This window comes from Apodemus sylvaticus, chromosome 5 (genome assembly GCF_947179515.1).
Source record: "Apodemus sylvaticus chromosome 5, mApoSyl1.1, whole genome shotgun sequence".
In the NCBI taxonomy this organism is placed as follows: domain Eukaryota; kingdom Metazoa; phylum Chordata; class Mammalia; order Rodentia; family Muridae; genus Apodemus; species Apodemus sylvaticus.
The window spans coordinates 45,445,170-45,459,663 of NC_067476.1; the positions used below are offsets into that span (position 1 = coordinate 45,445,170).

At 39.5% G+C, this 14,494-nt stretch overlaps 1 protein-coding gene across 3 annotated transcripts in view; it reads right to left on the reverse strand.

Annotated features, from left to right (window-relative positions):
- Slc38a11 (solute carrier family 38 member 11) overlaps window positions 1–14,494 on the reverse strand; it is a 45,378-nt gene that overhangs the window by 19,706 nt on the left and 11,178 nt on the right. For 2 of the 3 annotated variants that reach the window (XM_052181145.1, XM_052181146.1), the window contains 2 exons: window positions 12,595–12,674; window positions 292–362 (listed from right to left, as the gene is read on the reverse strand). In XM_052181145.1, the coding sequence (XP_052037105.1) occupies window positions 292–362; window positions 12,595–12,674 (151 nt within the window). Of the gene's footprint in view, window positions 1–291; window positions 363–4,709; window positions 4,745–12,594; window positions 12,675–14,494 lie in introns of those variants that run through there. The other variant, XM_052181147.1, reaches the window with a different exon arrangement.

Below are 14,494 nucleotides of genomic sequence, written 5' to 3' on the forward strand. Positions count from 1 at the left end.
CATGGGGCTCCCTTAGGGATGGCTGGGAATATGCCTGACTCCTAAAGACTGTAATGAATGCCCAGCATAAAAACAATGTTCACCAATTAGAAGAAAAATTTAGTCATTAATAAAAAAGTTTAGTAATGGACAAGAAAGTCTTGAGCCTAATTTTTCTCAACCTTAACTAGATTGCATGCTGCTAAAGGGGAATCTAAAGGTAGAAGACCCTCTATAGACATGCATGGACCAGAACCTCTCCACAGAACAAATGTGTCATATTGAAAATAGGCTTTGAAAGCAGGTACTCACCAAAAGACATCACCCCAACAGCCTGGATGGCATTGGGCTTTGCAAATACCCAAGCATTGTCTGTCTTTGGTCTAAAAGAAAATAAGTTAATTAGAGACATTATTAAACAAGTGTAAAAATAAGTTTATTGGAGAATAAGAAATAATGTCCCACATAAAAACTGAGTATCTTTCAATAGGAACTTAATAAGTGGGCCAGAGAGATGACTCAGAGTTTCAAAGTACTTGGTTTCCTTGCAGAGGACCCAGGTATGGTGCCTAGCACTCCCATGGTAACTCATGGCCATTTGTAACTCCAATTCTGGGGTTAAATGCCCTCTTATGAACTCCTTGGGTACCAGATACATGTGATACACACACACACACACACACACACACACACACACACACTCACACACACAGAGAGAGAGAGAGAGAGAGAGACAGACAGACAGACAGACAGAGACAGAGACACACAGAGAAGAGACAGAGAGAAAGAGACAGAGAAAGAACAATTTTTATAGACAAGAATAACCATACATATAAAATAAATAGCTTACTGAAAAGAGAAAGAAACAATAAGTGGCTTCCATTCATGTCATCAACATACCTTTTCTGGGGGGCGGGGCATCAGAGTTTCCTAACCTTACTGCTCTAAAATGCCTGTTGAACACTTGGACAGATTCTGTGTTTAATTAAACATGTAAAATACTCACTGACTGTGTGATTTGGGGAATCGATTTGCTCAATCAGTATAACAAAAGTTAGTACAACGTCATCACACAAGGGCCTAAGGGAGATAGATATACAATTGCCAGTATCCTATAACTGCTCTCCATTCACCTCTTCAGCTTTTCAGGTTCAATCCGCCTGAGAGAGGTGTAATGGGAGCTGTAGTTCACTGAGTGGGGTACACATGAGTTGATGCTGACTAAGGTTGTACTGTCTATTTCTGGGGAAATATATTGTGTTATTTCATTTGTTTCTTGCAGGGACATTCAAGAATTATCATCAGTTAGGCCAGGCATAGTAGTGCACACTGTTAACCTTAGCACCTAGGAAGCAGAGGCAAGTGGATCTCTATGAATTCAAGGCTAGCTTGAAGTACAAATTGAGTTTCAGGTAAGCCAGGGCCACACACTGAGACTCTGTCTCAACCCAAAACCCAAATCAAAACAATTATTTTTGTTTAACATCAGGGTTGTCTCTGCCTCATGATCTGGTTTGCTTAGCTTCCTTATGTGTTTTGTATAAAATCTTTTGTGTATTGGCCTCACATTTCTACCTGTTGGTAGATGTCTCAAGAGGAGTTTTGATCACATATCCTTTTTAAAATTATATTTTACTAATTATTTGTCTTGAGACAGAGTTCTAGGATGGTCTCAAACTTGTGATTGCCCTGCATTAGTCTTTATAGCTCTGGGATTAAAAGTGTAGCTTCATTATGCCCATTTATGCACTTTAAATTCTCAAGCAGCATAAATCCCAGTGGACTTAAAACATCCAGAATCAGCATGGATTGGTCTACCTAATACATACCTTCCCCTCTACCTCCAGTAATAATGAATATTACAGGCCTGGAGTCTGTTCCTCTGGCCTCTTCTATTTATTGGCTAAAGAATGTTGTTAGCTAAATTAATCAATCCCTGTTTCAATTTCTGCATTTGTGAAATGGGTATAACCATATTATCTAATTCCCTGAACTATTGTACCGATTAAATGAGATAAGGTATGTAAATCTTCTGAACGAGGGAGTGTAAGGCCATATGCATTCAATATATAGTCAGTTTTATCAGTACTATTTATTAATATTTGATTAGCATCCTTTCTTAAGTGTTCAAAGGCAGATAAGCATCTACAAGCATGACTACTGACAGGTTTGAATGAGACTCAAAAGAATGTATGGAGATTGACAAGGATCCCTGGAGAACATGCAGTCTCTCAGGGGTTAAATAAAAAGGGGAATTCTCAAGATAAAACCTCAACACTCATGTTTGTTATTCATTGTCTGTATGAAGACGACACAAACGAATTCCATTTATTTTGTCAACGTCTGTAGAGTTTGTGCAGTATATCATCTTTCTATAAATGAAGTGAGCAGCTCTCAGGGGGAAAACTGTCTTTCAGAAAAGCTAGCCTGAGAGAGAGAGAGAGAGAGAGAGAGAGAGAGAGAGAGAGAGAGAGAGAGAGAGAGAGAGAGAGAGAGAGGCCCCCCACTGTTTCCGGACCTGCTGGGAATCTCTGTTTTTTGAGTGGGAGATACTGCCACCTGCTGCCTCCACTGCTCTCTTTCTCTCCAATCAGCCTGGCAAATTCCAGCCTTAATGAGCAACTGAAACATGCACAGTTATTTAATATATTTATTAAATGAAATGATCCCTGTTGGGCAGTATTAGAAGAAGACTCTAGTTTTCTGATAGGCTCTGAGTGAGCAATGTGTTCCAAATCTAGGAAAGCTATAGAGGTAACAGGATGTGGGTTGTCAATGGTTTGTCACAGACTAGGACTGAGTTCAGAAACAGGTTCTCAGAGAGAGAGGGAGGAAGGGAGGCAAGAACGAACAAAGGGATGGGGATGGGGATGGGGAGGGAGAAAGAGACACGGGGAGGGAGGAAAAGAGAGAAGAGAAGAAAAGGAATGGCTATCTCCTCCTGGTACAATTTATGAAATGACATAAAATTTGGTACCCAACCTAGCAGAAAACAAATCAAGTTATAATCTTTCTGCCTTTAGATGACAAATGTCAAATACAAAAACATTAGCAATACATCCAAGCTTTATTATATGTATTTGTATGATTAATATATCACCAAAATGGCCTTCATATTAAATTCCAGGCTAGTCTTATACAAACATCTGTTAGTGCATGTACCATATTAACAGATTAGTGCAGAAAAGCATATGAATTTTAGCAAATACACAAAAGCACATGATTCAGTATTTATTTTCATAGACATAGCAAGCAAGCTGTTAGTTTTCCATAATTTTACCAAATCAAACTTATTGGATGTTTTAAACAGGCACATGCACTTAAAACCCAATTTGTGGTTTTAAATGAAGGAATATTTTTAAGGGTTGACTCTCATAGATTTCTTCCCAAAGATTCCATCTAAACAATAATTCTGATGTTTCTTACTCTTTCTTCTTTTAATCTTTGGATAACATATAGAGTAACAGAGATTAGAAACTGGCAGGTAAAGAAGGGACTCAGAATAAAGCTGGTAGAACATTTGTTATGTTTTGTATTTGAATAAAAATCTGCATATGTATGGAGCACCATGTGATTTTGTTGTGATGTGTGATACCAGGTAATTTTTAAATCAGGATGAACACACACATACACACAAACATACATGTGTAGGGGATGCTTCTGATGTTTTGATCAGGAATCTGCATGTGAATACTGAAGGTCCTATTCCCCAATTGGTTCTTGATCAATCTACCCACCCCTGTCTCTCTTTCTCTCTCTCACATGCACACACATGCACATACAAACACGTATACATACTCAATCATTTATTCTTTATCATAAAAATATGTAAAATACTTTGTTCTAGCCTTTTAACAATAAACAGTACATTATCATTATCAATAACCATTCCACTGAATATAGAACATGGAACTTATTTTGGTTAATTGTGTCTTCATATACCTCCTCCTCAGCCTCCTGTGGCAACCATTTGACTCTTTAACTTGTACGAAAGTAACTTTTTTTCTTTGCTTTTTGGGGACAAGGTCTCGCTATATACTTTAGCTGGCCTGAGATTCCTACAGATCTGCTTATTTCCACCTCTCTAGTGCTGGGAGTAAAGGCATGTACCACTAAGCCCTTCCTGAGATCAGCTTTTAAAATATTACACAAGTGAGTGAGATCATATAGTACTTGTCTTTCTGTGTGTGGCTTTATTTTATATAATGATTTTTAGTCCCCTGTTGTGGCACATGACATGAATTGATTTTTTTTAATGGTGGAATATTATTATGTTGTATGTGTTTGCTCCTTATTTATCAGTGGGTAGAAACTTACATTGTTTCTTTATCTTCATTATTAGAAATAATGTTGCAGTAATTAATTGGGTAATTTTTGAGAAATAATTACTTATCTATCTGTGACAGCTATTCTTGGTTGTCAACTTGATTACATCAGGAATTAACTAAAATCTCCAAATGGAGCACAATTGTGAGGGATTTTTTTTTCTTGATTTGAAGTGGGAAGTTCTACTTCTAATCTGGATAGTTGCCATTGTCTTCTAGATTAAAGAAGACACACCTTTAATCTAGATCTTTTGAGGAGAGAAGACCTGCTTGTAATCTGGTCCACTCCTTCTATTTAAGGGCATGGAAGAAGGAAGATTTTGCTTTTTACCTGCTTGCTTTCATATTGATAGCAAGCCCATTCCTCATAATTGTCATTAGCGACTACTTCTATGGAATTCCAACATATATGGAATGCCAAGTGAGATATTTATCCTCATAGACTGAGTAACTATTGGATTCTTGAAACTTCCATTTATAGGCAACCATTGTTCAATTAAGTGTACCATGGCCATAAACATATATATATATATGTATGTATGTATATACTCATTCTATATATTCTGCTGCTCTAGAGAACCCTGACTAATACACCAACCTTCTCCATTAGATCACAGCAGGGTATAAACTTCACATAGAAATAACTTTTCTAAGGCCTAAAATGTCTGAAATAATTAAAATTGCACTTACACTTCCATGCAAATCAATACTGAAAATTTTAACCTGGGTCTAGAGAGATGATTTGGCAGTTGAAAGCACTTCCTGCTGTTCCAGAGGATTCTGGTTCTCTTCCCACTATCCATACTGGATCTCTTCTTGCCTCTGCAGGTATCAAAACATGCACTCGAACACACACACACACACACACACACACACACACACACACACACAGTCCACTATCTAACTAAACAAGAGCAGATAGGATACATGGATTCCCCTTCTGTCCTGAAATCCCAGAATCTTTTACTAAAAGAAGAGACATCAATATTTTGTGAAAGGAAACTGGATGTTTAAGTCACAACTCTGGAGAACCATATGGAAGACACACACCATGAAAAAGAGTGGCTTGTGTCACGCCCGCTGGGAGTGGGTGGGACTCAGACACCAGTGAGCTACCCTTGGTGTGCTAGAAAAAGTCGAAAACAAAACAAAAACAAAAAAACAAACAAACAACCCCAGGGTGCTTTGGGATCCTGGAGGAGAGGGTCTGGAACAGGGAAGAGGCGGAGGGTGAGGGAGGGGTGGGGCATGGGGTGGGATCCCAGGGTGGTGGGGGGCGGTGCAGGAATGGACTGAGAGGTTGATCTCTCTAGAAGGCGCAGCAGGACAGGAGGCCTAAAAGTCAACAGGGCAAAGGGAGAAGAGGGTAGGAAGAGTAAGAGAAAGGAAGGGACTTCATTTTGAAAACTTTAGTGCCTATGAATTACAAATTGTGAAGAGAGGAAAAGATCATTTAGGGCTTGGCATAGAGCAGTTTGCTGCCTTAGAACAACCAGCACTTCAAAAAGAAACGATTGCTTCCTTTATATTAAAAAAAAACTTAACAGTTGTTCATTATATAATCTGTTTAGCCTGTTTGGTGGGAGGTACTGGGGTTCAAAAGCAGGTTTTCCTGCACGCTAACCACAGAGCTATACATAGTCCTATATGCTTTTAAAGAAATGACTTATTTTTAATCATTTTTATTTATATGTATGTCTGCGAGAGTATATGTCATGTGTGGGGATGCATGAAGAGGCCAGAAGACACAAGATCCCCTGGAGCTGAGATTACAGCTGGTTGTGAGCTTCCAGATGTTGGTGATGGTTTGGATTCTTGGATTCAGGCATCTTATCTTGATTAAGAACTTAAATTTGTTATCTTCACAATGGCTGAGGGATCAGAAATGTTGTCCTACCAAATAAATCTGTCTTCATGAAGTGGTAGAAACAAGCTTCAGGCTGGGCATGGTGTCTCACCTGAAATCTCAGCACTCAGGAGGCAGAGGCAAGTGGATGGATGTCTGTAAGATTGGGGCTAGCCTGGTCTACAGAGCAAATTTCAGGCTAGCCTGGGCTATATAATGAGCCCCTGTTTCTAATAATAGCAAAACAGCAACTAAACTTCAAGGTATTACTACTGGGTCTTAGGACACTGCACCTCTGGGTCCAGAGGCTCAGAACATGTTGTACCTTCTGGTAACACAGTCCAACTCTTCAGCAGAGCACAGGATGCTTCGGAGTAATCCAGTGTGGGTAGAACCTGTTCTAAATTAACTGCTTCAATCAGACACAGCTTAGAGTTAAATGCTCTGGATACCCCTAGGCACAGCTCAGCACTTCCTGTTTTCTGTCATAGCACAAGCTCTAAGTGACAGGCAGACCTGACCACTTCCCCAAGCTCAGCATCAGCTGGCCTCTCAGCCTCTGCTCCCTCCCATCTCATTGGTGTCTGACTCTGTTAGAGATCTGAGTTTGACATGAGCTGCGGGTGTGTGTGTGTGTGTGTGTGATCCTCCACTGTGATTACTCTCAATGTCAAAATGGATTCACTTACTTTAAATACAATTTTTAAAAATTGATTTAAAATTTCAGACCACTTAATGCTGATTTGGGAGAGGGGTGGGGCAGAATTTAGTTTTGCTCTGACAAAAACCAATCTATGTGAAACAAGTCATATAATCATGAACACGTTTCATCACTTGAGATATCAACTTCCTTTGATTCTGATTATCATCTACTCTTTGATTCCCCTGGACTGATTTGGCACAAACAGGCAGGTGGGTGGGAGTAGAGTAGGATCTTACTTCAGAAAGCGCCCCAGTGTAGGGAAATGCCAGAGAGGGAGTGGGTGGGTTGGGGAACACCCTCATAGAAGTAGGGGGAGGGGGTATATGATAGGAGAGGGGACGGGGAAAGGGGATAACATTTGAAATGTAAATAAAGAAAATATCCAATAAAAAGAAAAGAAAATACTTATGATTACCATCATTATTATCATTATTGGTGTGTGTTTTGTGTATCACTTGAAGAACACCATTTTGGGTATGGGTAAGAACATGAGCATGTAAAGGTCAGAGGACAACACCAGGGTCTTCCTCAGTCACTTTTCCATCATATCCTTCTTCCCCCACCATAATATTTCTATATATTCTTTGAGGATTTCATATCATATATCCCTATTACATTCACTTCCCAGTCCACCCTCTCCCCTGTGACCTTCCCCCAGCAAAAAAAAAAAAAAAAAAAAAGTCTAATGTGTGTTATCTCTATACTTTCTAGAGCTTGCTCAAATTCTCAGTGGCCTACCCCTTCAATAGGGCTGAGCCTTTCCCCTCCCACAGCCCTGCTGGAAGCCATCTATTGTGGAGAGCAATATTTTATCATCTTATCACAGTTTTTAAGAGGTCTCTTTAATGGCTTCCTATTATGATGTTAATATCTATTTGGGAAGGGGGAATGAACCTGGATTGGTTCAGACTGGTTGTCAAGCAAGCCCAAAAATCTTCCTGTCTCCATTTTCCTAGTGCTGGGATCACAAGCATACACCGATGATTTGGCTTTACAAAAGGGGTGCTAGAGAGTTGAATTCAGGTCCCCGTGCTATGCCATAGACACATTATGACTGAACCATCTCTCCCCAGACTTCCATTTTTTAATATTATGAATGTTTGTTAGAATTATGAGTGTTCTTTGGATTGCTGATGGTTATATGCCCAACTCTACCTTCAATAAACTTTAATAGACCCATAGAGGCATAGTGGGTTATGTTTACCTTTGTAACCCCACAACCTAGAACAACTGACTCAGTAGGCATTGATTGACACTAGACTCATCTATTTCAGCCTTTGGTGGTGAGTTCTGGATCACCTATGAATCCAGTTGTCTAAGCTAAAAACCTTGGTGTCAACCATCACCCTACTTAACTACTCTTGCTCCCTTAGCCCCTTCATGTAGTCACTAAGGCTAATTAACTGTATCAGCTTAAAGGCTCCTTCTTCTTCATGTCTACTCTCCATGTACATATACTGTACCAGTTTTCCTGTGCCTGGACTCTTGCCACGGGCAACCTTCTTCCAGGCTTCTGTTCTCCCCTTTGCCCTTACCTTGGGCTGCATGAATAGCTCAATTAAAATGGGAGCTTTATCTGGCCACACTTCTGTTTCAGAACTGTCAAAACTCTAGCTATGTCTTAAACACATTATCTATATAGTGGGGGAAGCAGGTGAAAGGAAAATGGGGGTCAGTTGTCATTATGATCTGGGTTTGAAAGTAAACTTAGAAAAGTTTTCCTTGATAGTAAATGCTTTCACAAGAAAATTACATTGCTTCAAATTGATTCCTATTTTTTAATTATATCAAAATTGGGTTCAGCCAATCCCGGGGATGAACTGACTTAAGCAAGAAAGCGTATGATAGCTTTCCAACTGGTGATCTGGCAATTCTTTACTGAGCACCGAAGGCTGTGCTGAACTTTCTGGAAAGCTAAGCATACAGCATGAAAGAGCAAATGTGACCTCTGTTCTATGGGTTCTTGTAGCAAGATGAACGACATGAAGTATCCTACAAGAAGATGCCTAAGAGATGAATACAGAAAATTCAACAAGAAAAATTACTGTTTTATCTCTAAGTAGAGAACCCTTCTCATTTCCTTTTGGTAAAAAGCTACAAACTTACAAAGCCAAAATACTCAAGTTCTGAGTCCTTTTCTGATCACCATTCCGGGACAGCAACAGAAGTTCCTGATGTCAAACTCGCATTGCCTACATGATCTCCATTGCATTTTTCCCTCTGTATCTTTAGGCCACAATTTCAAGAATGAATATCCCAGCTAAGGACCATGCAAACAATGCCCCAAATGCCTTCAAGAGTTCCTAGAAGCCGGATGTGGTGACACAGACCATTAATCCCAGCATTTGGGAGATAGAGGTAGATGGATTCTGTGAGTTTGAGGCCAGCCTGGTCTTCATGTTGAGTTCCAGGACAGCCAGAGCTACATAGTAAGACCTTGTCTCACCCCTTCCTTCCCAAATGAGTCAATATAGCACTTTTAGATTCATCTTTTGACTTGATCTATAATTTGCTCGATAGTTCCTACCTTTAAAATGAAACAAGGTATTTCAGCTCCTTTTTCACATTAGGCCAGTTTTGCCCACCACTTCACCTCATTCATACCCTTTATTAAACAAGAAGATTGGGAAGACAGAAGAAAAAAAGAGAGCTTTGTCTAGATTGTTTTCTACTAAAATAACTTACTGAACAGTTATACCATATGGTCTTTAAATACATAAATGACATGAAACACTTTGTTAGAAACACTGTGGGAGTTTTCTTTTTCTTTCTTTCTTTCTTTCTTTCTTTCTTTCTTTCTTTCTTTCTTTCTTTCTTTTTTCTTTCATTTTCTTTCTTTCTTTTGTTCTTTCTTTCTTTCTTTTTAAAATTTCATTAAACCATTTCTCCAGGTTCCAATAGGAGTATTTTTTTCCATGTGGATATTTATCATTTACTTATATCTTAAATTCTTCTCATACCATGTAATGAAACCCCTGTAATCTAAATGGGTACTGTAATTTGCAGGGCACACTGGCCCCCTCCACATTTCTAATCATTACTGCTTTGCTGTCTTTAGGGGACACTCATTTTCCTATTCAGTCTGAATGCATTCTTGGTGTGAGCCTATTCTTAGTTCCAAGGGTGGGTACCTAGCACCAGATCACAAGCAACTCAACACAGATCCTGGGGTAGGAATCTTTTATAGGGCCAATTGGAAATAATCCTTGCAGTGGACTGAAAGCACCTGAAAGAGAAGACTCTTTCTCTTTCTGTGGACTTAGACCTGAATAGATAAAAGCTGAGACTACCTGCTGTTCTCTTAAGACACTGAGCAGGCATTTCAAACAAGAGTAGGAAAAAGGGATGGAGATAAAGAAGAGCCACTTCTGACTTCATTAACTGAGCTCCTGGATATAACATACTGATTACCATACCCAGCAGCCAACCTTGAACCTTTAGTGTTGGGTTAATAAATTGTCTTTTACTGCAGTCATATTACCATTTGGTGATTATCATTTACAACAAAAGCAGCAACAATTCTTATGTCATAACAGTTAAGTGATTGACGTTTGTCAGAACTAATCAGAACTTTTCCTCAAATATGTACGTTTACATATTTTTTTCTCATTTTTTCCCTGATCCTCTCTTGAATCCTATCTAGTTTATTAAATTGTAGAGTTTCAGGCTTAGAATGGACAGAGTAAGGAAATTAATGTTTGCCAGATTCTAAGGTACATTTTTGTATATCTACATGTCCGTGTATAGTATAGACATATATACTCCAGTTGTGTTTAGAATGCTAAGTTATTGACTAAAATCCTTTAACAGATGTCTTACAAAAAAGTTTTAAGTTTGATTACATGTTATCATTTCCACACTGATTGTAAGATATAAATATTAATCATATTTCAAATAAAGAATGTTTTAAAATGCCTCTTATTTCAGTTACAAAAAATAGGAAAAAACCCAGGTGTGTTATTGCATTGTTATACTTACACCCTTTTTGGAAAACAATTAAAATGCCTTTCTACCCCAATTTTTATAAAGCAAAGATCTAGAAAATACAATAAAATTGAACATAATTTGCAAGAGGAACAGAAAGTTGTTGGGCTGTGGCTATTTGAAATCATACCAGAAAGCAGAATTTATGGCCCTATGAGTTATGGAAAAGGAAATTGAATTGTGTTTTATTTTTAAAACACAACCACTAAAAAGGTGTTTCCATGGTAACAAGGTCAATACCAGCAGCCGTTACAGACCTGCCTCTCTTCTGATAGTGGGTTTAAAGATCTTTTTTCAAATACCATTTTCGAAGACCTAGGGGGAGAGGAATCTACAGCTTTTCTGATCATTCATCTGAACTGAAAATGAAGAAAAGCACACACGGCGTATTGGATTTCTCATGTTTTATGGATGATAAGCATCTTTGCCTGTCTTATTTCCAGAAAGAAGCCTGCTTGGCTAGCTACTGTGCCAACCTCTACAGAGATTTCATTAGCCTGGTTGTAAACAGGGCAAGCAGAAGTTGTTTGCAGAGCTATTCAAACAGAAAGAGAAGGTGGCACCATATGAAAAGGCCTACGTCCTAGACATCTAAATATTGGGAGAGTTAAATAAATAATCCCCATCAGTGTAAAAATCCAGTCTCAGATAAAATATATTACCAGTAGAGGAAATTAAGGCTACATTTTGTTTAGAACCCAAACAAACAAGAGATCTTTAAGCTCTTTAGCCACAAAACGAGCTCATGTAACCCGACAGGAAGCGAGCAACCTTTCCTGATAGTTTCCCTGATAGTTATCTACGGAGGTTATTTCCCCACTAAATGGGGAGACCCTTGAGAGCAAAGACATTTTATTTCTCTTTGTATTCAGAACAGTCTGTCACATGACACTTTCCACATAAAAATAAATACTGGCAAGCACAGGTGAAGAATGAACCATCAACCATGGGCCAACAGGAAGAAACGGAAAGCCCTGGTTTCGTGTGGGGATGGAGGGGGGCAGCTGACCTATACTTGTGGCCAGTCTCTGGGTCAGAGGTTCTTTCTAGCTCCTAGCTCATGGATTCTAATTGTTCTGTAAGGAGTACAGTTGCCTGGCCCCTAAGCAGATGCTCTCAGAGGCTCTGTGGGTGGGGTGCAAGCACGTCAGTGATTTAAGCTAGTCAGGTGAATAGAATGTGCAGTGGAGATGGGAGCATTGTTTGCCCCTCCTGGAGCATAAGTGAGTTCTGATCCATCGACTTCTCAAGTTTCCTAATTCTCTCTCTCCCTTTCCCCTCTTTGATACTGCCTCACAGTGTTATATACATCCAGTGAATAAAACCCTTTATTATGTACGGCTGCATAGATTTATTTCTCCGTATAAAAGTTTAAGTCATTATACTTAAATTTGCACTGTTTAAAACATAGTGTAAATTAACTTCTATATTGTTTAGTACATTGCAGGTCTCTCAGTGCATTTACTGACTGTAAGTCTTTTATTCTTTTAAGTACTAACTATATGGTGTTTCTTATGACCTCCTTCTTTCTTCCTTTTCCCCATCTTTTCTTACTGATTTCCTATTTTGAGACTGAATCTCCTGTGTCTCAGTCTGGCCTTGACCTTGCTACATAGCTGAAAATGACTTTGAAATCTCGAACTGGCTGCCTCCTCACATCTGGCTGTATCTTTTCACTTCTGTATTTTACTTGCTTTCCAGAATATGCTATGTTCAAGCAAATCTCGATGTAAAATCAAAGATGCAACAACACTTACATGTTTGGCCCCAAGGAAATGGCCCTTGTCATTACAATTCCAAGAATTACAGATGTTAAAATTGTAGAGATGAAAGAGATCTGCAAAAAGAGATGCAAAGACATCATCAGTATAGGATGCAGATACATTATGCAAAACAGCGCACCATGTTAAAAATCTACCAACAAAGGAGAAGGAGAATCTTTAGAGACAATAGCCAGAGATTAGGCATGGCCTCCTGGTTGATGGATGAGGCCACCCACCCATCTCTAAAATTTTAAACCAGATTGCTCCTGTCTAAAGGAAGAACAGGGACAAAGAGTGAAGCACTGATTGTAGGAAAGGTCATCCAGAGACTGTCCCACCTGGAGATCCATCCCTTACGTAGACACCAAACCCAGACACTATTGCTGATGCCAAGACGTGCTCGCTGGCAGGAGCCTGATATCGCTGTCTCCTGAGAGGCTCTGCCAGAGCCTGACCAATACACCTGTGGATGCTTGCAACCAACCATCAGACTGAGCACAGGGTCCCCGATGGTGGAGTTAGGGGAAGGACTGAAGGAGCTGAAGGGGTTTATAGGAAGAACAACAATATCAACCAATAGACCCCAAGAGCTCCCTAGGACTAAATCACCAACCAAAGAGTACATATGGAACGTCCATGGCTCCAGACGCATATGTAGCAGAGGATGGCTTTATCTGCCATCAGTGGGAGGGGAGGCCCTTGGTTCTGTGAAGGCTAGATGCCCCCGTGTAGGGGAATGCTAGGGCAGTGAGGTAGGAGTGGGTGGGTGGGGGAGCACCCTCATAGAAGCATAGGGGGAGAGGGGATGGGATAGGGGGTTTGTGGAGGTAAAACAGGGAAAGGAGATAATATTTGAAATGTAAATAAGTAAAATATCCAATAAAAATAGAATTAACAACAACAAAAAAAATCTATGAACTTTTTCATAGATTGTCTTTATCCAGTCCCCAAGTGGTTCATACACATGTAGACTGGTCTCTACATTCGTGGGTATGTGACTACTTATCATATCATGATTTTTGTTCCTGAGCCACAAACAGAGGATCAAGTGTCCACCGTGATTTTGCAACAAAGCTTTAAGGGTTTTTATTTACTTCTGGCACAGGATACAAAGTGAAGATTTGCCCTGGAACTTCCTGTGTAGACCATGCTGGCCTTGAACTTATAGAGCTGTCAGCCTCTGCCCACCAAGGGCTGGGATTAAATGTGTGTACCACCACTGCCCGTCAATGTGAGGACTTTTAACTTAGGAAAGTAAGAGTGGAAATATCTTGTTTTCTTTGGGCTCCATTTTAGTATTGACTTACGGGGCTTTCTATCTATAATTGCTTCTATTTTTATCGCCCGCCCTTTCTTTTAACATAACATGCCAAACTATGCTACTCATACACTCATCCCCATTTTTTTTTAATGTCTGCCATTTCCTCTTTGTTCTCCAGCCCAGTTCGTCTATTTGTCTGGTGCAGTTTGCCCTTTGCTCTGTTTCTGGGTCTGTTCTTTGTCTTCCTCTCAGCGCTATACCTACTTCATCTGGTTAAAGCACAAGCTGGTGGGTGTGTGCATGTGCTCCCCTCCATATGTACACTTATTCCAGTAGGTTTGTGTCGTGAGTCTTCATTTAAAATGAGTAAGCACATTTGAGAAGGTTTCAATGACAAGAGGGAAAAAGTCTCAGAATGCTTTTGTTTCATGTGATTATTATTAACATTGGGTTAAAAATTTTAATGTTTATTTTGAAATTCATATCTATGATGAGTTTTTGGTCTTGTGAAGAACATGAAGAAAAATCAGCAAATTGAAGTTCACAGCTAGACAGTAATAGGTGGTATTCAAATGTCAGAGGCATATTCCAGAGGGGGCCAGTACTATGCTCTGTTCATCGGGATTTCAGTAT